This window comes from Cervus canadensis, chromosome 25, assembly GCF_019320065.1.
Source record: "Cervus canadensis isolate Bull #8, Minnesota chromosome 25, ASM1932006v1, whole genome shotgun sequence".
NCBI lineage: Eukaryota > Metazoa > Chordata > Mammalia > Artiodactyla > Cervidae > Cervus > Cervus canadensis.
The window spans coordinates 31,711,684-31,734,873 of record NC_057410.1 but is presented as its reverse complement, the minus strand read 5'-3'; the positions used below and the strand labels follow the sequence as shown (position 1 = coordinate 31,734,873).

General features: G+C 43.3%; 2 protein-coding genes and 1 non-coding gene across 3 annotated transcripts in view; 2 read left to right on the top strand and 1 right to left on the bottom strand.

Moving 5' to 3' along the window:
* Positions 1 to 23,190, top strand: part of PLXNC1 (plexin C1) — a 152,188-nt gene that overhangs the window by 15,698 nt on the left and 113,300 nt on the right. The window contains exons 2-3 of the mRNA XM_043447429.1: positions 6,506 to 6,646; positions 19,560 to 19,694. Coding sequence (XP_043303364.1) covers positions 6,506 to 6,646; positions 19,560 to 19,694 — 276 coding nt within the window. The remainder of the gene's footprint in view (positions 1 to 6,505; positions 6,647 to 19,559; positions 19,695 to 23,190) is intronic.
* On the top strand, positions 14,595 to 16,769 carry LOC122427754 (V-type proton ATPase subunit E 1-like). Its single transcript, XM_043447435.1, is given in 3 exon segments — positions 14,595 to 14,781; positions 14,784 to 15,306; positions 16,759 to 16,769. Coding segments are annotated over 2 exon segments (675 nt in total). The 5' UTR covers positions 14,595 to 14,609; the 3' UTR covers positions 15,287 to 15,306; positions 16,759 to 16,769.
* On the bottom strand, positions 18,918 to 19,022 carry LOC122427930. The gene has a single exon (XR_006265620.1). It is a non-coding gene; the product is annotated as a U6 spliceosomal RNA (small nuclear RNA).

Sequence of the window (23,190 nt, the reverse complement as noted above, 5' to 3'; positions counted from 1 at the left end):
AAAATAAAGTCTGTCACTGTTTCCATTGTTTCCCCATCTATTTGTCATGAAGTGATGGGACGAGATGCCATGATCTTTGTTTTTGAATGTTGAGTTTTAAGTCAGCTTTTTCACTCTCCTCTTTCGCTTTCATTGAGAGGTTCTTCAGTTCCTCTTCCCTTTCTGCCATGAGGGTGGTGTCATCTGCCTATCTGAGGTTACTGATATTTCTCCCTGCAATCTTGATTCCAGCTTGTGCTTCATCCAGCCCACCATTTCTCATGATGTACTCTGCATAGAAGTTAAATAAGCAGGGTGACAATATACAGCCTTGACGTACTCCTTTCCCAATTTGGAACCAATCTGTTGTTCCATGTCTGGTTCTAACTGTTGTTTCTTAACCTGAATACAGATTTCTCAGGAGGCAGGTCAGGTGGTCTGGTATTCCCACCTCTTGAAGAATTTTCCATAGTTTGTTGTGATCCACACAGTCAAAGGCTTTGACGTAGTCAATAAAGCAGAAGTGGATGTTTTTCTGGAACTCTCTTGCTTTTTCGATGATCCAGCAGATGTTGGCAATTTGATCTTTGGTTCTTCTGCCTTTTCTAAATCCAGTTTGAATATCTGGACATTCTCGGTTCACCTACTGTTGAAGCCTCACGTGGAGAATTTTGAGCATTAATTTGCTAATATGTGAGATGAGTGCAATTGTGCAGTAGTTTGAAAATTCTTTGGCATTGCCTTTTTTGGGATTGGAATGAAAACTAACCTTTTCCAGTCCTGTGGCCTCTGCTGAGTTTTCCAAATTTGCTGGCATATTGAGTGCAGCATTTTAACAGCATCATCTTTTAGGATTTGAAATAGCTCAGCTGGAATTCCATCACCTCCACTAGCTCTCTAAAGAGCCTCTTGATGAAGGTGAAAGAGGAGAGTGAAAAAGCTGGCTTAAAACTCACTATCACTACCTAACATGGGTAAATAGTTCTTTCCATTCTCTAACTTGATGAACATAGTTTTCCAATTGTTTTCATACATGTGATTTCATTTGGGCTTCACAACAGTGCCAATAGGCAGGACATATGTATTATTGCATCCATTTACAGATTCAGTTGTTGTGGTTCGGGGGCTTGCCCAAATCAAGCAGCAGGTCAGAGATGGAGCAGGGCCAAATCTTGGGCATAGGGCTCCTGCTGAGGTTTCCTAACTGCAAGTGGGCCCCTGGGTAAGTAATGATGAAGAAACTGCTTCAGGTGAGTATGCCAATGAGGAGCAGAGTACAATATTAACTGCCAGAGAGGCATTGGGCTTCCCAGGTGTGGCTCAGTGGTGAAGAATCTGCCTGCCAATACAGGAGGCACAGGCAACATGGGTTCGATCCCTGGGTCAGGAACATTCCCAGAGGAGGAAATGGCAACCCACTCCAGTATTCTTGCTTGGAGAATTCCATGGACAGAGGAGCCTGATGGGCTACAGTCCATAGGATAGCAAAGGAGTCGGACACAACTGAGCATTTGAACACAGCAGGTTCCTAGACATCCAGTTGTTTTTTTGCCCTGGTCCCATAGGGAAAAACCAAAATAAGAGAATCTTTTCAGCACTGTGGGGATTAAAGACTGGACTTTTTCTGTTTCCCCAACAGTTGAGAGACCACATTTGAGTGCATTTCCTCCAGCTGTTCCCATAATAACTGCAGCATGGCTGTGAGCCTCCCGCGTGATTCTCGCTGAGTCAGATCATCTTCCACGTGGTAGGGGTGGGGCCCCGTGGTGCTCAAGTCCCGAGTGTGCCCTTCACATCCTAGAAGACAGGCTCGTGTCCCCTGGAGTTGGGCAGTGCACACTGGAGGATGTTTATGGTCCTTGAAAGATCATGTGAAGGAGCTACAAGGTCAAGCTGTTTCCCTCATGACATGCCCAGTATTTCCTAGACACGCTCACACACACACCCCTTCCCAGTAGCCTTAGTCCCACTTTGGTGTGTCAAGCCCAGGCACTCTCTTTTTCAGCCCAAACATCATTTGAGACAAACCGAAAAAGGTTTCCCTCTGAGAGCAGGCTCAAGTGTAGGCGGGATGTGTGGTTAGACATGGCACGAAGGAGACACGAGTGACAACTCTGAGGGAACCAAGAAAGCCCAAAGGGGAGACAAGTTTTAGAGCTAAATCAAGATTGGATTTTGTCATGAAAAGCTGAACTGGCAAAAGCATCATTACAAGGCATTAACCTTGTTACACACAGAAGAACAAGCAGAGGCTGGGATTCAAAAATAAATTACACATAATAAACTAGACAGAATAGGCCGCAACATTACCAATTATGCCCTAAGGGGGAGAGAAGGGCAAGATAGAAAATAGACCAAAAAAAAAAAAACCTATGAAAGTGAAAATTATCTCTGGACACGGGGGGCCACAGCATTATTTCCCCCCCTTTTTTTACTTGACTCCCCAGGTATTAATTTCACTTTTGTGAGCAGGTTTCTCTGGAGCCTGTCTGTCTTTTGTTTTCATTTGCCGAAATGAGCAAAAGAAAGCCATTCAGAGGGTTCTTTTTTCCATTCACAGGGACCTGTCCATTTCTGTGTGTTTCCAACACAAAAGAATCCATTTCCATTCAGCACGAGCAGCCCTTCAAGTTTACATGAAGTCCAAGCCCGCTTTTTCCTATTTTCTTCCAGACTCGCTGTTGTAATTGGCTGCACAATCCTGACTACGGCCAGGGTTCTCCAGAGTGAGAGGAAAACACTCGAACAGTTCTGATCCCTCATGGCTGAGGAAAAGCTAGAGTCTAGTGCATGTCCAACAGTCATGACTCACATTTCTTACACAGAGACTTCCTTTGGGTTACAAGTAACAGAAAACCCAGTCAAATAGCAGCTTAAACCATGACGTCTGTTGTTAGTAAAAAGCTTAAAGGTTGGAAGTCTGTGCTCAGTGGTGTCCCCAAGAACCGAGTGTCTCTTACCCTTCCCCTGCAACACTGTTGGTTTTCATCTCCCATCTTGAATTCATGGAAGCAAAATGGCTGCCACCTCTCTGCATGGATAGCCTCACATCAGAGTCCAAAGGGAGGAAGTGTAGGAAGAAGAACAAAGGGCTCTCCTCAAGAGCCTTCTCTTAGCAACGAGGAAGCTCATTCCCGGAAGTGCCTCTAGTGGATTTCTGGCATCTTACTGGTCCAGACTGGACCACATGGCCACCTCTAGTTCTAAGGGGTGGGAAAGTGAGTAACCAGGCAACGGAGAATGGGATAACCATGAAGCTTGGGCCAATCATAGTTTTCCCAGGCTTGGGTTTATTGTGACCTGAACAAAATTAGGGTTTTGTGGCAAAGAAGGAGATGGGCTTAACTGCCACGGGCGTGGCAGCAACTGTTTTGTGTTTTAAATAAGGTAATGATAGCAGACATGGGTCGTAAGTTATCACGTGCCAGACTTTACTGTTCCCTGAGACTTGCGTCCTAACTCTTTCAGTCCTCGTGGCAAGTCCATGGCACAAATTCCTCTTAATCTTCACTTCTGTTGTATAGAGGAGGAAATTGAGTCACAGAGAGGCTACATAATGTGTACAAAGTTACTTAGAAAGTGACAGAGCCATGATTGAAAGCCTGAAAGTCTGTCTCACCACCCTACAGGAATCCTTATTTGTTGGAGTATTATAAAATACTCCACGAAAACACAGTAAATGCATATTTCTGCTTCTCTGGTGGCTCAGTCAGTAAAGAATCTGCCTGCCAATGCAGGAGACATGGGTTTGATCCCTGGGTCAGGAAGATCACCTGGAGATGGAAATGGCTACCCACTCCAGTATTCTTGTCTGGGGAATCCCATGGACAGGAACCTGGTGGGCTACAGTCCATGGGGTCGCACAGAGTCAGACATGACTTAGCAACTAAATCACCACCAATAGCAGCTAGCATGTATTAACGTGTTGTTATTATTACAGTCATTATTCTCTCTCCTTCATAACTACCCTACCAATTAGGTACCATTGGCCTTATTCACAGCTGAGAAAACTAGTTGCCAACAGGGTTCCATAAACTGCCCAGATCATCCAATGGATGAGAACCAAACTTGAATTGTAAACCTAACCTCTCTGACCCCTAGTCCCAGGTGATTTGTTCACCAGCTCTCAAGTTCTGAGAACATTGATTTAATGGCCATGCTAGTTACCTGTGCTGTTGATCCAGGGCTTAATTTGGAAAAATGCAATTATTGAGAAACAGTCAGAAGTCAGGGAAAGATGTTAGAGAAGATGAAACAGTAATTTAAAAGCAATTTTCTCCCTGTTCCTTGTCAGATTTTGAGCCACTTCTGGGTTTTTTGGAGTCAATCTTTCACAAACAGAGTATTTCATCCCACCTCAGCAAAGGCTAACTGTGATATCATGGTTCTTGGCTAATCTGAATCACTGCAGTTATTAAGTACCTACTGTATACCAGATATGGGCTTCCCTCGCAGCTCAGGTGGTAAAGAATCTGCCTGCAAGGCAGGAGACCTGGATTCAATCCCTGGGTCAGGAAGATCCCTTGAAAAAGGAAATGGCAACCACTCCAGTGTTCTTGCCTGGAGAATCCCATGGACAGAGGAGTCTGGCAGACTACAATCCATGTGGTGGCAAGAGTTGAACATGACTTCCATTGTCTCATTTTGGCCCTTGTGGATGGATAATCAGCAATCCAGAGTCATTACTCTGTCTGTATCATAGGAGGAGGGAGAATGGAGTCCTCCATCCAAAAAGAGCAGTGTTAGAACATTCCAGATGCTCAGACAAAGATGACATCCAGTTCTCTGAGTGAAGCACTTCTGAGATGCTCAAATATTTAACAAAAATAAGAAGTGTGGTCAGCTGATCTTAAGTTTGAACAATTCTGGTTTTATTTTAAAGCAAGATGTGTGGTGTGGTTTTATTTTTTTTTAAATCTAAAGGTCACCGATTTTTCTTTTTCTTCTCATAGTCACGAGGGATCCTTATCTAAACAGTGATCTATTGTTCTGATTTTAGACTCATAGAGATTTTTTTTCCCTCAACTTCATTTTCACAGGACAGTTCCTCATCTTCCCTGACGGTATGAGAAATAATTTTTAACAGGAAAAAAACATCTCTAATGAGCTTTCTAAAAATCTTCTTCAGCTGAGTTCACTATGGAATATTTTATGCAAATAAGTCACTTTCTCTTAGGTTATGACATCTCTTACTTGAAAAGAGATCACGGCATTGGAGAAACCCTTGCCAGCTTATCTTTTCCTCCCAGCGCAACTTCAACAAAGAAATATAGACGGTACTTTAAAGGCTTCAGAAATCAATTTGGTCCATGAATCCATTTAGTTTAGATGTTAATGAAACTTGGTGGGTTTAACAATACTGAATATTTAATAAGACATAAATTGAAATACATAAACACGATCGGCAATAATATAATGAAGTTAATAAGTCTCAGCCTTCCCCTGCCCCTCTCCCCCCGCCCCAAATGGGGTGGTTTTAGGAGTTGCCCTGATGCTTACAGAAGTATGCGGGCTCTCCCATTGGCTGAAATGTAAATGTGCCTTTCTTTGCAAACCTGAGTACAGTTGGGAACTGAGCTCTGGCAGATAACGTATGCTATCACACTGTGTTCAGTAGCTACAGAAGGCAACGACTCTTTCTAGCTCCCTATCTTCCAGAGATTTGTATAACAAACTCCGTTTCCTGTCGTTGAAGGCAAGAAGCAGCGTGAAGCACTTCATGCCTTTAAACAAGAAAGAAAAAGACATTTGGGGCGATGCACTCTCTGCTCTGGGTTAAAGAGGGGCTTTATTTAATGATCGGGAGTGAGCCTGTGATTATATGTGCTCAGAACTTCAGACCATTTAAATGCCTTCAGGTTCAGAGTTAGGTTTTTCGTTTCTTCCTCAGGAACATGAGCACCAGGTCCAGTCCTTGCATTTGGTTCCTCCTTAGCTCCATGGTGCTCTCTTACCCACCATCCATGACTCTGTCTTTCCCTCTTTACCCTCTGAATGACTTACCCCGTCTCTGGGCTAACACACTGGCACCTTCTTATAAATCCAGACTCCTCCCTCTCTACCATCACATCAAATAGGATGGTCCATCTCACATCTTAGAAAATGGCTTGTTTAACCTCGCAGAAGCCAAACCCTCACCAAAATAAATTGTCGCATGTTCCTGCAAATAGCCACGTATAAGACTGTCTCCTTCCCAATTCAGTGTGGGCTCTTTCTTGGCAATAAAGTGGACCTCGGTTTCGTATATCTGCTGGGGGAGTGTTAAATGGATGGCTAGCTCACTGCTGGCAATCAATACATGTTAATACGCAGTAAACAAATGGCTTTCCACAGGCTGGGCAAGCACAGTGATTCTGCAGATAAAGGGGATAAAAGGTTGCTCCTGGGGATCTTGCCTAAACAAATGTATTGGGGGCACCAGTAGGATCCTTCCCAGGTGGGCATGAATGACATTTTATCATGAGAATTATCACTGTTAAAAATTATCTTTTTGTTTTTTAATTTGTACGTTTGTGTGCATGTTCAGAAAAACGAGGATGAACCTGAAAGAGTCGAACCAATCGCATCATCTACTTTGATCCATTCCGACCTGACATCCGTTTATGGCACCGTGGTAATGAACAGGACTGTTTTATTCTTGGGGACTGGAGATGGCCAGTTACTTAAGGTTGGTTCTGTGTGCCTTCTTCAATGTCGATTTTAATATTGATCCATTTTGTGCTTTTGGCTTTTTTTTTTGTTTATTTTTTATTGCTTCTGGTTTATGCACAAGACCATACCAACTGCTTTATGTACTGCTCAGAGAGCACCCCCCCATCCCTGAAATGGCCTGAAAGAAATTTCTAGAATGTATTCATAATAACCTCCCTACCCATGTGTGAACTTGTCAAGGCAGTTCCTTTCCTTACTCATAAGCTGCCTGGATGAAGCATATGGGGGTCTGGCCCTACCCCATCCTTGATTCACCTTCCTAAGACTTTTAACCTTTCAATTCTGTCTCCTTTATGATGGAAATGTACAAAGCACCTGATTTCTCATAGCTTCAAAGAGATTGTAGGGCTAAAAAGAAGATAAAAAAAAAGAAACTCAGATGTTCCTTCTCCCCAGCCCACCTGCCACCCACATAGGGGGTTTGTTTTCTGCCCTTTGTACCCACACCCAGCACACAGAGGTTAGAGATCTGAAACCCTTTGAGACTCCCCTTGACTTTTATCTCTGAGGACTTTTTTTCTACTTGGTGGGTATACCACTGCTCAAGTTGAGATTTTTATTCACTGAGGGAGAGGGGCAGTGGGAAGGAAGAGAAAATAAACTCAAAGATACTACATGCCTCTGAAATTATATAGCGGTTATCTTATCAATTTCTTTAGTAAGCATTTATTGAGCACCTCCTGTGACCACCAACATTCATAGTTGAAAAGGGCACTGTTTCTTTCACCCTAGTCTGATTCTCCTTTGTCTCTCTGTAGCCAGTTAATTTACTCCAATTCAACATTGAATACTAACAGATTTGTTTTCTCAAAGGATTTCCCACTGACAACTAGCTATGTGACTTGAGGTGAATCACCTAGTCTCCCCAAGCCTCCATTTCCTCATCTGTAAAATGAGATTCTACTGGATGACCTAGGAAACCCTTTTTTCTTCTGGTGGTCGCTGATTCTGTCTTCTGTGCAGTCATGCCCCGCTGTAGTCAAACCTGCCTGCTGGCTGGCTTCCTCCAAATGCGCCCCCTGTACTGCTCCCACACCTTTGCTTACACTGGACCTCCTCCCTGGATTACTCTTGCTTTTTTTCCCCTCTGCTTTACTGAATCCTGTGAATCTATGCTTTGGCTCAGCTCAAACTCCACCTCCTCTCTGAGCCCTCCTAAGGTTGGAGTGATCACGTTTCTCCCTCATCTCCTGAAATACCCATTGTCTCTATCATCCTTCTGACTTGTTACAGATGTCTTGCTCGGATGCCTGACCTTTCCTCGTGCGTTTGTCTTGCCTTCCCAACTTGATTTTAAGCTTCCTGAGAAAGGAGGCCGGGAATTCCCACAGCCCGATACAGGGCTGAGTGCCTGGTAGATATTTGATTTAATCTGTTTTCCTTGGAGGAAACCCAGTAACATATGGGAGGGGGTTTGTTTGTATACACGTTCTTTTAAAGTATACATTGATCATCTTTCCTGTTGTGTGAGCCTTATTTCCTGGGGAAAGGTAAACACCCACCCGTCCTTGTGCACAAGTTGCTCAGCACTGTCTCTGGTATCAGGCAGCGTCTGGAGCTACTGTGACCTGGTCAGACTGATTAGACCCCCTTCGCCTGGTGGAAGAAGTTTCTGCCAACCCTTACTGGGTCTCCTCACCAATTCTCTCCTCAGATGTGGGATATTTTTGACGAGCGTTTTGACAAGAACACCGTTTCCCCAAAGCTGAGCCAACCAAACTGTTAGATGGTAAATTGGAGGTGAAGGAACACTTGGCTATAAATAGTTCCCCATGGGACGGCCTGGTTTCGCCTGTCCTGTTTGTTCGCCCCCGCGGTTGGCGCGCACCTGGCTGGCGTGTACTGATGTGGTGGAACTGAGCTGCAGCCTCAAGCTGCTGAGGAGGAGGTGGCTGACCCAAGTCTCACTTTCTTCGGCATCTGTCCAGGCTTCACCTTCAAAAGTCGCATCTGTAGCCTTGCTTGTAGGGTTCCAATAACAGGGGCAGGTCCATTTTCCGTTTCCTTGTTTTATGCTCGTCACTCTACCTGTTCTAACTAACAGTCCTCTCCACCACTTGATGAGGTAGATCGGGGTCCCCACCCTCCGGGCTGAGGACTGGTACCTCTGGTCAGGTCAGTGGTGGCATTAGATTAGAAATAAAGTGCACAATACATGTAATGTGCTTGAATCATCCCTGAAACCATCCCCCCACCCACCCCAGGTCTGTGGAAAAATGGTGTCTCATGAAACTAGTCCTCGGCATTGCAGTCCACGGGGTCACAAAGAGTCAGACACGACTTAGCTACTGAACAGCGACAACACGTGGCAGAGCAGGGATTTGAACCAGGAGCCACTTCAGAGACTGACCAGTATCCCTCAGGCTTGCTCTGACTTGGTAGCTGCTGCCTGAGGTGTGGGCAGCCACTCCATGAAGGGTCTCTGGGGAGAGTGGGAAGGCGGTTGACAGGAAGTCGTGATGACTGGGCTGGGGGCGAGGCGATGAAGTCGGGGTTCTTAGAAGCTCAGGGAGGAATCCCAGCTTGAGAAGCAGCAGACCATCTAACTGAGGGAATACCTCACTGGCAGGATAGCTTCTTAGAATTAGACTCTACCCGCAGCTTCCCCTCAGGAGGATTCCGCCCTCGGGAGGAGGCTGTGAGCTCACCTGCCCACCCCTGCCTGACTCCCTAGGACAGCCCGGTCACTCCCAGACCCCCCTGGGAGCCCTGGGCACAGAGGGCTTGGTGCGGCCCCTTAAACCACCCAGAGTCCCGAGGAACCGGCTCTGGGCAGGTGCTTTGGGAGAACCTCCAAATCCTTCATTCAAAAACTTCAAGCCTGTCCCTTGCCAGACTTGTCACTGGAACTGTTGGAAAAGACGAACATTGATAGACACAAGCTTGGCTTCTTAAGCCGCAGAGCGGAGCTACTAATGAGCAGAGAAAAACAAAACCCAACAACCCAAGGCAGCCTGAGGGGGGGAGGAGAAGAAAGGGCTTGGATCACCCACAGCCTGACTCATCAGTTTCCCCGGTGATCAAGAGTCGACAGCGTTTTGACAGACGCCAGGCGCAGTAGTATGTGCCTGGTTGGATGAGAGGCAGGCGATAGCATTTGGGAGCCCATTGCTGTTTTTGACCAACACATACGGATGCGCGCGTACGCACCCACCCATACACACACACACATACACAGACACACACACGTCTACCCCACCCCCACTCCCATTTCCTAAATCTCTGAAAACTTCATGGAGTTTTAATATAGTTTGGTGCCATTAAAATGTCATGTTGTTTAAATAATTTTGTTTTATTGCAAGAGTAATACATGCTTATGGAAACTGTCTAAGTATCGGGATATGAGGGGAAAGCAAAGAAAAAATGCCCCTAGTTTTCTTACATGGAAGCAGCCGCTGTCAGCATTTTACCTTTATTCTTTTTTTTTTTTTACATAGTTGAGGTCAGACTCTATCCTATTTTGCATCCTTTTTTCTTCAGTTAAGGAGGAAAGAAATGCTTATATTAAAATGTTACGGCACACTTGTAAACAGTATTTTTAAATATCATGTTCTAATATGTGGAAACATCATTTTGAGTTTAAGCTAAGATGGTGAAGCATTTTTAACATGTCTTGAAAGGCATGCACTCTTTCAAGTTATCCAGTACTACCTCTGAAGGGAAGATTTTATTGATGATAAAGTGGAAAAATTAAAGACTTCCCAATATGCTAATACTTTTACTACCCTCTTCCTCCTGCTTTTATGCCAAAATTCCTTTATAAGATGTTAGAAAAACTGAACTAATTTGGAACTGAACATGTCCTTGTGGTTGTTTACTCTGCCCCTTCCTTACCGACTTGCCATCCTCATGGTTGTGAGATGTTATGTCTAGTCACTTTTCTCTCTGGTTATTTCCTCATTTTACTTCCTTTCTGAGTATGACTGCATGTTATAATTTTTTCAGTTGTCAGCGTCTCTACTGAGATCAGCTGAGAAAGTAGGGCCATGCTGAACTCAGTTTTTGGGAATTCATACCCCATGTGTTACATGGCCAGGATGCTGCAATGAGTGCTCATTCGTACAAACATGGGCTGGCTCTTTCTCCAGATTGTGGTACACACTCAGGTGTAGTTTGGATTCCTTTGAGCTGACTCTGTTGCATATAGCAGATTATTTCAGGAGCAGAATTGAATATTTTGAGCTTTTCCAGGTGGTAAAACAAGTAATAATATGCATGAAATCTAATATTTGTAACCTTACCCATGCCCATACCTTTCTTGTAAGCATAATAAGGCAGTGGGTGAGGAGTAATAACAGCTAATGTTTCTGAGTTCATACTGTGTGCCCAGAATTAGGACCGGTGTCTTCACGGGTTAAGTAGTTGAATGCTATTAGCATCTCCACTTCATAAATGAAAAAACCTGAGGCTGTGAGATGATCGGTAACTTGCTCAAGAGGATTTGAGCAACCAATCTTCTGGGCTTCCCAGGTGACTCAGTGGGTAAAGAACCTGTCTGTAATACAGGATGATGCTGGAGATATCGGTTTGATTCCTGGGTTGGGAGGATCCCCTGGGGTAAGGGCACGACAACCCACTGCCTTATTCTTGCCTGGACAGAATCCCGTGGACAGAGGAGCCTGGTGAGCTACAGTCTGTAGGACTCATAGAGTCAGACAGGACTGAAGTGACTGAGCATAGCACAGTGCAACCAGTCTCCCAAAAAGTTTGCACTGACAATTCAAATGTGTTCTGTAGAGTTAGTGGAGCTGTTTTTTAAATTATTATTATTTTCTAATATTGGAATATCTAGGTTAATATCAAGATGCACATATTTGAGGTTTCATGAGAAAGGGCTCTGGCTTTTGTGGTTTTAGTTTGTTCCTATTTAGGGACAGCTTGCTTCATCCCAGCTGGTGCAGACTTCTCTTTTAGAAAAAGGCAGAGCCCTGTCCTCTTGGGGCTGCATGTAGTTCCTGGGAGCCTCTGAAGTCCCTTAGGAAGCCTGGCTTTTCCCCAGTGAGCTCCTTTAGAGCAAAGGTAGGAAATCTGTTCCAGTTGAGTTTTAGAATGGCTCCAGCAGTAAGAGGTTAGGGTTGACTTTCTCCAGCATCCCTGGGCCTGAAGTAGAGTTCGGGACACAGGAAGCCACACCCGGCCCTTTCCCCGGGTCCAGCAGAGAAGCAGCACTCTTGTGCTTGGTTAGGACTGATTCCCTATGTAGTTCTCCAAACTCTGCTCCCACCATAGAGGGAAATTCAACCCATTTCCAGAAAGTTCTTCCTGCCTCCACCCAGAGTAACCTCTGAAGAGTTTGCCTGAACTCTGGCTTTTAAAATTTTTGAGTGAAAAATAAGAAAAGTCTTTCATAAGGTCAAGCTCCGTTTATACTCCTACAGAATGTTCAAATAAGGAAAAGGAGGCCATGAGGAACCCAGGACAGGACCTGGGCCGGAAGTGGGGGTGGTGGGGCTGGCTGAGCTGAGGTAACAGACCAAGAAGTAAAGACAGTGGGAACTGTTGAAACTTGGAAGTGGCCTCCAGGGTTGGCTGTTGAGAATGTCATGTTCAAGTTTACCCCCATCTCATTCATTCCAGTTTGTGAGTGGGCAGGGACTCCCTGATTCAGAACAAATTCTCCCGTGTAATCCACAAATCTAGGACTCATGATTCAGGCTGTGTGCTTCTCTTACTACTTACACTGAATTCAGGAGACAGGAAACCAGAGAGGCATTTGCTTTAATCTTACTATTTCATATTTATTATTACTCCTACCTACTAAAGCACAGTAAAGGCTACTGTATAATTACCTTGCTTTCTCGTGTGTGTGTGTGTGTGGTTTAAGTCTCCTTTGTAGCATTTCTCAGAAACTTTTGATGGAAAAAAAAGTGAGAAGATTGACTTGTTTACACTTAACTGGTTAGCCTCACAGAGTGAGGTATAAAAAAAAAATTTGGTGAAAAATAGTTTACCTTCTTGAACACCCGTGGCTTCCCAATGTCATAGTAATAAAGAAAAAAATAGTCTTTCATTTAATTTTCCTCCCCCTCATTTTCCTCACCAGGCTATCTTTCCTGTGGATGGTGTCCCTGTTATACAGCTAACTGTATGATGTGGAAGTCTCACACACTGTACATTTCAGGACTGGAGCTTGTTTTTATTTATTTATTTTTGTATGCAATGAAAATCCCAAGGCTAGTTAATAGCCTGCCATGAGGCTTCAGGAAGATGTCAACAGAAACAATATGTTGACACTAACTGAAATCCTCCATCGGGAAAAATTTGTTTTCTACACAAGCTGCAGCTGGAAAAGTCTGAAGAGCCCTATAAAATCTTGAATGCTAATAAAGTATGTTTTTCATTTAATAAATATTTACTGGGCACCGTTTTTATGTGCCAGGACCTGTTCTGGGTGCCAAGGATACAAAAGTGAACAAAACCAACAATGCCCTTATGCTCTTGGTGGGAAAAGAAAGACAGGAAACAAGTAAATGGATTAATTAGTGGTGAAGTCCTTTCACAAGGTGATAAATGCCATGGAGAAAGCAGAGTGATGGGTAGAGAGGGATAGTGGGGTAACATAGAAAGGTGACCAGGGAAGGCTTCTCAAAGGAGGTGACTGTTGAGACTCAAAGGATGAAGGGGTTTATGAGAATATACATGGCAGAAACTCAAATTGACTTCAGAGTAGATCTATAACAAGCTTGTATCCTGGAAGCAACAGATGAAAATCCACATCATGCCCGAGGAGTGTGTGTGTGTGTATTGGAGGCATTTTCTCTTATGCAAAACTCAACCCCTTTTGGGTGTCTGTGACTCAGCATTACTTCCTGCATCACTTCACTGATCGTGTTCTTTTCCGAGGCTGCCCAGCTCCTGTCTTGCTGGCTGGCTTTTCTGTGTTGAAGTGGATGTGACTTTTGCAGTTAGAAGATCTGAGTGTTCTCTCAGAGTCCACGTGCTGGGCTGGGGTTGGGTGGGGTCAGAGGTGATATTAATAGAAATCTGGAGGAGAAGGAGAGCCTTCCCCATCCTCTTCCGGAGACATCTGAGAGAGATGAGGACCATGCTGAAACAGAGACCCCAGTCTCTGTGTAGCTCGTGGCTTTAATAAAATTTAAAATGTGATGAACATGAAAACTTCCTTGGGGCTATGGAGAGCATTCTCTGCATAATCTAGCAAAAAGAAAAACCCTTTGACCCACTCATCTTCAAACACTTGAAATTTAAATTGCATGTATGTATTTTTAAAGACAATGTATTACCATTGTTCAAAACTCAAAAGAACCAAGAAAACATGCAGTGTTAAGTTGCCCATTCTTGACTTCTGTGGCAACCAAATATCTCTCTATAAAATAGAGATATTTTATTTATGTCTACAAGCAAAAGGGGGAGGATAGTCTTTTCCCTGTTTATTAAACATATATGTTATATATGTGTATACATGTAGATATACATATTTAACAGAGCATTTTGAACATATAATACATAATACATTTGAACATATAATACATAAAAAGCTTTCTAATTCTTTTTATTGCTAAATAGCATTTATTGTTTGCATTATAGTTTATTAACTAGATCCCTATTGTTGGACATTTAGGTTGTTTCAGTCCTTTGTCGGAACACATAATGTTGCAGTAAGTACCCATTATATGTGTCATTTCACATATATACTAAGGGCTGTGGAGTCTAAGGATATGTGTTCTATAATTTTGATAGATGATGCCAAATTACCTTCTGGAGAAGTTTTACTCTCACCAGCAATGAAGCATATCCCTTTAAACCCAGCATCTCTAGTTATTGGGACAAGCTTCAGTGTTGGCCACTCAAGGTAGCTTGTTCAGGAAACTTGCAGGGCTTTCGTCTCCCGTTCGCCCATCTCCTGCGTCAGGCTTGAGCTCCTGCCGATCATCCGCCGTTGCACGTCGCTTGCCGTGATGGCCCTCAGCGATGCCGATGTAAAGAAGCAGATTAAGCACATGATGGCTTTTATTGAACAAGAAGCCAATGAGAAAGGAGAAGAAATTGATGCAAAGGCAGAAGAAGAGTTCAACATTGAGAAAGGTCGTCTTGTGCAAACCCAAAGACTGAAGATTATGGAATATTATGAGAAGAAAAGCAGATTGAGCAGCAGAAGAAAATTCAGATGTCCAATTTGATGAATCAGGCGAGGCTCAAAGTCCTCAGAGCGAGAGATGACCTTATCACAGACCTACTAAATGAAGCAAAACAGAGACTCAGCAAAGTGGTAAAAGATGCAACCAGGTACCAAGTGCTGCTGGATGGACTAGTCCTCCAGGGTTTGTACCAGTTGCTGGAGCCCCGGATGATTGTTCGCTGCAGGAAACAGGATTTCCCTCTGGTGAAGGCTGCAGTGCAAAAAGCAATCCCTGTGTACAAAGTTGCAACCAAAAGAGACATTGATGTCCAGATTGATCAGGAGGCCTACCTGCCCGAGGAAATAGCCAGCAGTGTTGAGATCTATAATGGGGACCGCAAGATCAAGGTGTCCAACACACTCGAAAGTCAGCTGGACCTCATAGCTCAGCAGATGATGCCTGAAGTGCGGGGAGCCTTGTTTGGTGCAAATACCAACAGGAAGTCTTTGGACTAAGCCAGCAAGAGGTGCATGACGTGGACGCCGCCGACACTGGAAGAAACGAGATGGCCTGATAGCTTCCTCTTTGCTGTCCCCTGCTCTTATTTGTCAGTGGATGCTCTTCTGTAGCTAACGTTCTCCAACTGATGGGTAATGACGGGAGTCTCAGTTAGTACAATAGGAAACCTTCCTCTAGCTTGTCTCAAAGTAGCACAACTTCCCGCCATTCTGTAGCTCGCAGTTGCAGGGCCAGGTGTGGGTGCATGCGTGTCCCGCACCTCCTGCTCTCCTGGGCTCCACCATCCAGCCTACAGGCGGTGGGGTGGTAGACTCATTCCTCCAGTTCATATGGGCCTCATCCCTTCCAGCAGCAGCAGCAGCTTCTCGCCCATGTGTTTGGACCTGGAAGTAGTCTGTAAATGTGATTTTAAGGTCTATTCCATGACTCTGCTCTATTTATTAAAACACAATGTGGAGGTGGGGAAAAAAAGGAAACTGGCAAATCCTGGCACAAGTAAACATTGGTAATTTAAAGGAAAAAAAATAGCAATTTTCCTGCCATAGTTCCAAGTTCTAGAGAGAATACTGATGCCTTATCTCCAAGGGATCTAGTAAATAAATCTGTATTGACTCAAATAAGATCTTTCTAGCCCCTACTCATCTGATCCACCATGCTCCAGAAATAAATAAGCTCCAGTAACAACTACACAGCAGCTCCTAACTCACTGAAAGTGGATGAGTGATATGAGTAAATTAAAAGTATGTTTTTATTTACTTTTAAATTTTAAAGCAAATCCAAGACACTATGTCATTTCACTCATACATATCTTATTATGCATGTCTAAGAAACTATGATCATTTCTTTATATCACCACAACCATAAAGCTGTTATCACAAATATTAATAGGAAAATTATAATTCTTTAGAATTATCTAATAACAAGTCCATATAACTAAATTTTCCTGATTGACTCAATAATGTCTTTTTAAAATTGTTTTCTTCAAATTGGTATCTGAACAAGATCCTAAAATGACATTGAGGTTGGTCTATTTCTCTGAATCTGTGTGACCTCCTCTAATCGTTTGATTTACCTCCATTGACTTTTTGAGGAAGGGAAGTCTGTGGTCCTGTGGAATGTCTCATGTTGTGGATTTGGCTGTTCACATCCTTGTGGTACCGTTTAGCTTGTTCCTCTACCCCTTCTGTGTCCTAATGCTAAATGGATGTTAGCACTAAAGGCTTATCACATTTGGCTTCAGCTTTATTGGCAAGAATGCGTCATAGGTGTTTCTGCCAAATGATGGGTTTTATGTGATCAGTTCGTCAACAGAGATCTGAACAGCAAGTTTTCTTCTCCTGACTCTAACTTCTATCAATCTTATTTTTATTTTTATCTGACTTCCTCTCTCTCTCCTTCTATACAACCACTTTCCAAGAACGAGATCAGCTGTTTGTATCTGAGCTGATTAATAAAGAATGTGAATTAGAGATGGGAAGACAGGAGCCTGGCAAGTCCACACTTGGTCAGTGCCTCCCCAAGGTCTTCCTTGGCTCACCGTTCTCTGTAGGCCAGAGTCTCTAACAGAACTTTCTCTGATGATGGAAATGCTCTCTATCTGCACTCACAATATGATAACCACTAGCCATATGTGGCGGAGAAAGCAATGGCAACCCACTCCAGTACTCTTGCCTGGAAAATCCCATGGACGGAGGAGCCTGGTAGACTGCAGTCCATGGGGTCGCAAAGAGTCGGACACGACTGAGCGACTTCACTTTCCCTTTTCACTTTCATGCATTGGAGAAGGCAGTGGCAACCCACTCCAGTGTTCTTGCCTGGAGAATCCCAGGGATGGGGGAGCCTGGTGGGCTGCCGTGTATGGGTCACACAGAGTCGGACACAACTGAAGTGACTTAGCAGCAGTAGCAGCAGCAGCCATATGCGGGTAGTCATTCCTTGAAATCTGACTCATGTGGCTAAGAAAGTGAATTTTTAGTTAAATTTAAGTAGCCCTGTGTGGCTAGTGGCTACCATATTGGATGGCGCAGCTGTAGAGTCATTTTTTCAATGACTTGGGGTACAGACCTTTCCCAACTCCCTTGGGAACTAAATATTGCTTTTCCTTTTTTGAAAGTCATATTTAATGTATTTAGTTACATTGATTTTTACAGAGCTGCCACTGAACTTAGCAGTTCATGTGCTTCTCATGAGCTACCAGTTACACCAAATCCACCCGGGGTTGACTCAGAACAGATGATGGAAGGAAACCACCATCATAGGACAGGCCCAGATCCTGAGTGCATGCAGGGTACAGTTCCACCTGCCAAACTGATAAGGAGCCTATGGTTAAAAAGCAAAAACGTGCTCGCCAGCAGGATGTGCAGCACAGGCATGTTATAGCTCAGTAGATATGTGAATGTAGACTTTGAAAAGAATCTCAGGTGCCAGTTGTTTTTTTTTTTTTTTCCCCAAATCTTACACCCAGTGTAACTGATGTCCACAGTGGTAGAGAGATGAATGAATATAGATGCTATATCTGGATGTTTTCAAACTGACCAAATGCTGAACATCTTCACTTTGAAAAGCATCGTATTGTTTGGGGCAAAGGGGTGGGTACAGAGAGGATTAGGACATGGTGCCTACCCAAGAGGAGCTTGCAATCTAGTAATAGATTATTAGCCATCAAGTATTGATTATGTGCTAAGCATTGTTCGTAATTCTCATCTGATCCTACACCAACGGTGTATAAGGAAGGCATTATGAGTTCCATTTGAGAGATGAGGAGATTGAGGCCCAGGGAGCTTCAGTAAACTACTAGCTCAGAGTAACACAGCTTCTGGAAGGGTAGAGCCAGGATGCAAACTGAGACCAAACTACCATTCTATTTCCTCAGGGTTGGGGTAATAGTCTCCTGAGGAGCCTTCCTATCCGTGTTTCAAACCATACCTTCTCACCGTGTCACTCCTGTGCTCAAAGCCCTGCTGTGGCTTCCTGTCTCTTACCCAGAGTAAGAGGCAAAATCCTTACACAGGCCAACAAGAACCTATGTGATCCACCCTATTACCTTGCTGTCCACTCCCTTCTACCTCACTTGTTTTGCTCAGGTCATACTGGTCTGCTCTCATTTTAGGGCCTTTGCACCATCTTAGGGATTACTCTTCTAAGGGCATGTTTTGTTCAGATACCTAAGTGACTTGCTCCAGAATCTCCTGCAAGTCTCTACATGAACATCACCTTTTAATGAAGCTTACACTGAGCACGCATCTTCCATCTCATTTTATTTTGACCTGTGTCACCTGCTAACATATTTTTTAAATATTGGAGTATAGTTGATTTATAATCTTGTATTAATTTCCAGCGTACAGCAAAGTGATTCAATTGTACATGTATAAATTGATTCTTATTCTGTTCCTTTATAGATTATTATGAGATATTGAATGTAGTTCCCTATGATATAAAATACCTGCTGGTGTATTTTATAACTCACTTATTTGTTGTTAATTATGATTTTGCCCCTCACCCGATGCATGCACAATGAATATAAGTTCTATAAGGGCAGAATCTTCCCGCCGTTTGTTCACTGCCATTTTGCAAGCATCTAGAATGTACCAGAATAATACAGTGGATATTCAGTAGATATTTATTGACAAAAGATGAATGAAGCTCAGGAATGTCCAGTTTCATCCTTGCACAGGGGCCATGCTAATCTCTGTATCGTTCCAATTTTAGTATATGTGCTGCCGAAGCAAGCACAGAAATGTCCAGTTTCAAAGCCACACTTATATTTAATGTATAAACAAGTACCTACTTGTTTAGGTCTGCTAAATTGTCCTGGTTACTTTAAAACACATAGCCATGCAGACTCACATAGGCAACTCAGAGTAACCCATGCAAATATCTGTCAAACTGACTGCCTTTAGTTTTAAGATCACTTGGCATAGCACTAATGAAGCTGTCACTGTAGCGTCTTATAAGGCCCGCGTGGTCAGGAATGGTGGACAGTGGGCTTCCACATATAAGGACACTGCCCCAGCACTGAAGAGTGACCTTTTGTAGACCTTTTGTATGTGTGCATGCATAGCTTTGTCCCCTACAAAAGCAGAAATACCAAGCTTGTCATCACTGGCTTTGTTGAAGGCTGAGACACAAGCTGATGATTAAGGAAAGTAGCACCTCAGTCAGTGCGCATAGTGAGGAAGAAAGGATGTAGTCTTAGGATTAAGCAGTAAGTTTTGCCACTCTGAAATTCAAATTATTTAATGGAAGTTTTATTTCTTTTTTAAAAAACAGGTTATTCTTGGTGAAAATTTGGCCTCGAATTGTCCAGAGGTTATCTATGAAATCAAAGAAGAAACACCTATTTTCTACAAACTTGTTCCTCATCCTAAGAAGAATATCTACATCTATCTAACAGCTGGAAAAGAGGTAGGCAGAAATACTAGTTACCATTTCTGTCTTATGAATACAAACTGTTTGATTGATGTCATTATCCGATGGTAAAGCTTGTACTTTGAACTACTGAGTTTAAACACTGCTGCAGGCTTTGAAAAGACCGGCAGTGGTTCACAGGCATGGAATTAAAAACCTTACTGTCAGTAAGTAAGCAAGAAATATTACCTATTTAGACAATTTTATTATTGGCTATATTTCCAATGCCAAGTTTTTCAGAGAAGTGTGTGCTTGCAAATGGGTGCATAATCAGCAAGGTAACTGAATTTACACATTTATCATGTGGGCATTGAATGGTTAGATGCATTTATGAATATGCCCAATGGGATTGGCTTTGGAGTTTGGGGTTAATATCAGGCCACAGTCTCATACACATTCATGAGCCAGGAAATATATGGCACCCACCCTCCCTCTCTTAATTTATCTGGCTGTTTTAGTTTTTCTTCTTGCTTCTGCTTACTGAAATAAAAAGGATGCCTTTTTACATTTTCTTCAGTTTTAAAAGCACTTTCACCAAGGGAAAGAGGAGGGGAACTAATTATTATTGAGTTCCTACCAGTGTTATATTAGTTATTATTCCAAAGGGAGTCTCTCTAGATGCATAGAATTGTACACACAAACCCCAAAATATAATAAACAATGTTAACAAAATCTGTCAATAATATATAGTAAGATAAAAATTACCCTTGTTTTATATATGAGGAATCTAGGACTCAGGCTAAATATCTTCTCAAGGATGTATATACATATATATATATAGGGCCTTGTCAGGGGTAGGACTTAAATTCTACCCTGATCTTAAAGCCCATAATTGTTGTTCAGTCACTAAGTCATGTCCAACTCTTTGCAGTCCCATGGACTGCAGCACGCCAGGCTTCCCTGTCCTTCACTACTTCCTGGAGTTTGCTCAAACTCATGTCTATTGAGTCAATGACGCCATCCAACCATCTCATCCTCTGTCACCCCCTTCTTCTCCTGCCCTCAATCTTTCCCAGCATCAGGGTCTTTTCCAGTGAGTCAGCTCGTCACATTAGGTGGCCAAAGTGTTGGAGCTTTAGCTTCAGCATCATTTCTTCCCTTGAATATTTGGGGTTGATTCCCTTTAGGATTGACTGGTTCAATCTTCTTGCAGTCCAAGGGACTCTCAAGAGTTTTCTCCAGCTCCACAATTTGAAAGCATTAATTCTTCAGTGCTCAGCTTTCTTTATGGTCCAACTCTCAAATCCATTCATGACTACTAGAAAAACCATAGCTTTGACTATACAGACCTTTGTCGTCAAAGTGATGTCTCTGCTTTTTAATATGCTGTCAAAGCCTATAATAAGTGGGATCAACCCCAAATCTGTGAAAACCAAACATTCTTTCATGGTTGTTTTAACCCATGACCATTTGAACATACAAAGGGCAAAGATAACTGAGATTTACATAATTGCATGATGAATGTAACATGCTCTCGGCCCACCCCCATTTTTCATTCTTCTCCTCTCCATTATTCTAAGGAGAGCAGCAATGACATCAATCTCCATGTACTGGCCAAGTCGCAGAGATAATGTGTGAGCCATTTAGAGCTTCTGACTCTCCTAAAAAGGCCATATTGCCCTTTGCATGTTGAAAAGGCAGCTATTCAAAATGACCACATTGAGATGGCCAGTGGATCTCATATACCTTTGTTCTTCACCATACAGAACCTTTGCAAACAGCTTGCTTCAACATTTAAACACTGTCTATTATATTTCTTCCCCCAGGGCTCCCATAGTTGAAAGATTTTTGTCTACTCAACAAACTGCATTTATTAAGTAACAATTCCCATTCTCAGGCTTTATTTATCAAGGGCATCTCAAAACCACCACTCAGAGCACTGACTATGCTACCACAGGGAGCTGATAAAATTCCAGCTCAAAGCAAAGATACTTGTCGCCTTGCTTAGTCTGTGCATGTTTTTGTAATCAGCTTTTTGAAACATTGCAAATAGTTCATAAATCCTTCCCCCAAATCCCAACTGTGGGCCGAGAACCACAGTGAGAACCACCAGTAGTTGACAGATCCTCACTTTCTGAAGGTGAAGAGTTCTAGTCTGGCCATTCAAAGCCTGAAGACCTGGGAAGAGTTTTCCACTGGGCATCAAAGCTGGCTATTCTTACTTTCTTCACTTAGATTCACTGCTGGAGTTCCTATTGGTAAGACTCTGGTCTTCTGGTTGAGCCAAGATAGGCCCTACAGAGGCAAAACCCAAGGAAGATCCTTCCTCAACTCTTGGGGAGATAGGAGCAGACAAACTGAAGTGCCCTGGTACATCCATAGAACAACTGGTCATTAAAAACAGCCATATGGGGATAGCTGCATTGTTGTGGAATAACCCCTATAATGTGTTAAGTTAGAGAAGCAGGTCCAATGTAGTAGTTATGGTGGCCTTTCTTTAACATGGGTTTCGCTGGTGACTCACACAGTAAAGAATCTGCCTACAATGCAGGAGACCCAGGTTTAGTCCCTGGGTTGGAAAGATCTCATGGAGAAGGAAATGGCTACCCACTCCAGTATTCTTGCCTGGGAAATCTCATGGACAGAGGAGTCTGGCAGGCTACAGTCCATGTGGTTGCAAAGAGTTGGACAGCACTGAGCGACTAACACTTTCACTTTTTTTCAGAGTAGTTCTTATAGAATGTTCTGGAGATTTATTTTGTACTAAATGTTCTGAGCAAAAGTGGTCCTGGGAGCAGATGTTACCTACTATATCCTTCCTAGAGTATCATAACCAGAGCATTCAAATGCTCTCAGAAGCCTTGTGCTAAGGAAACCTAGTTTGCTTTTTCCCTGCGGTTTCACATGTTTGTTGGACCGTGGAAACTTTTTCCAATGTAGTAGCAAGAATCAACATTTACTGAGCAATGTTGGTAATAACCCTGTGAAGTCAGCAGTACCATCACCATGTCACAGGTGAGAAAACAAGGTTAGAGAGATTCCGTGACATTTGTGAAAATACCCCAGAATCACAAAGATGTCCTGTGAGCTACAAGGAAGTATCCACATTCTGATTAATTTCGGCTCAGGCTGGTGGCCTGCCCGCTGCTTCTGTCAGCCACCCTGGGGACTGTGAGATGATGGGTGTGGTTATCCTCCACGAAGTCAGCTTAGAATGGATTATTCAGGATAGCCTCTGCTTTTCTCACAAACTCCATCTAGAATTCTCTGTTTCTCTGTATGTTTGAAGAAGTTACTTATGGTCTCCAGCAGGTACAACTTCCTGGCTCTGAGTTCTACAGGTTTCCTGACTACCTGCTGTGGGATTTTGCCTGCAAAAAATGTGCTGTGTGAGTCTCAGGTCCTCCCTGCTTCCCCCGACCCTGCTTGGAGGCTCGGCCTGCCTTTGGGGCCTGGGTTTGCCCATCACCATCTCCCTCTCTGGGGGCTACTGTTTCCTGACAACTAGAAGAGGCAGCTCCAGGGGCTGAGAATGATTGGAAAACTCCTATTT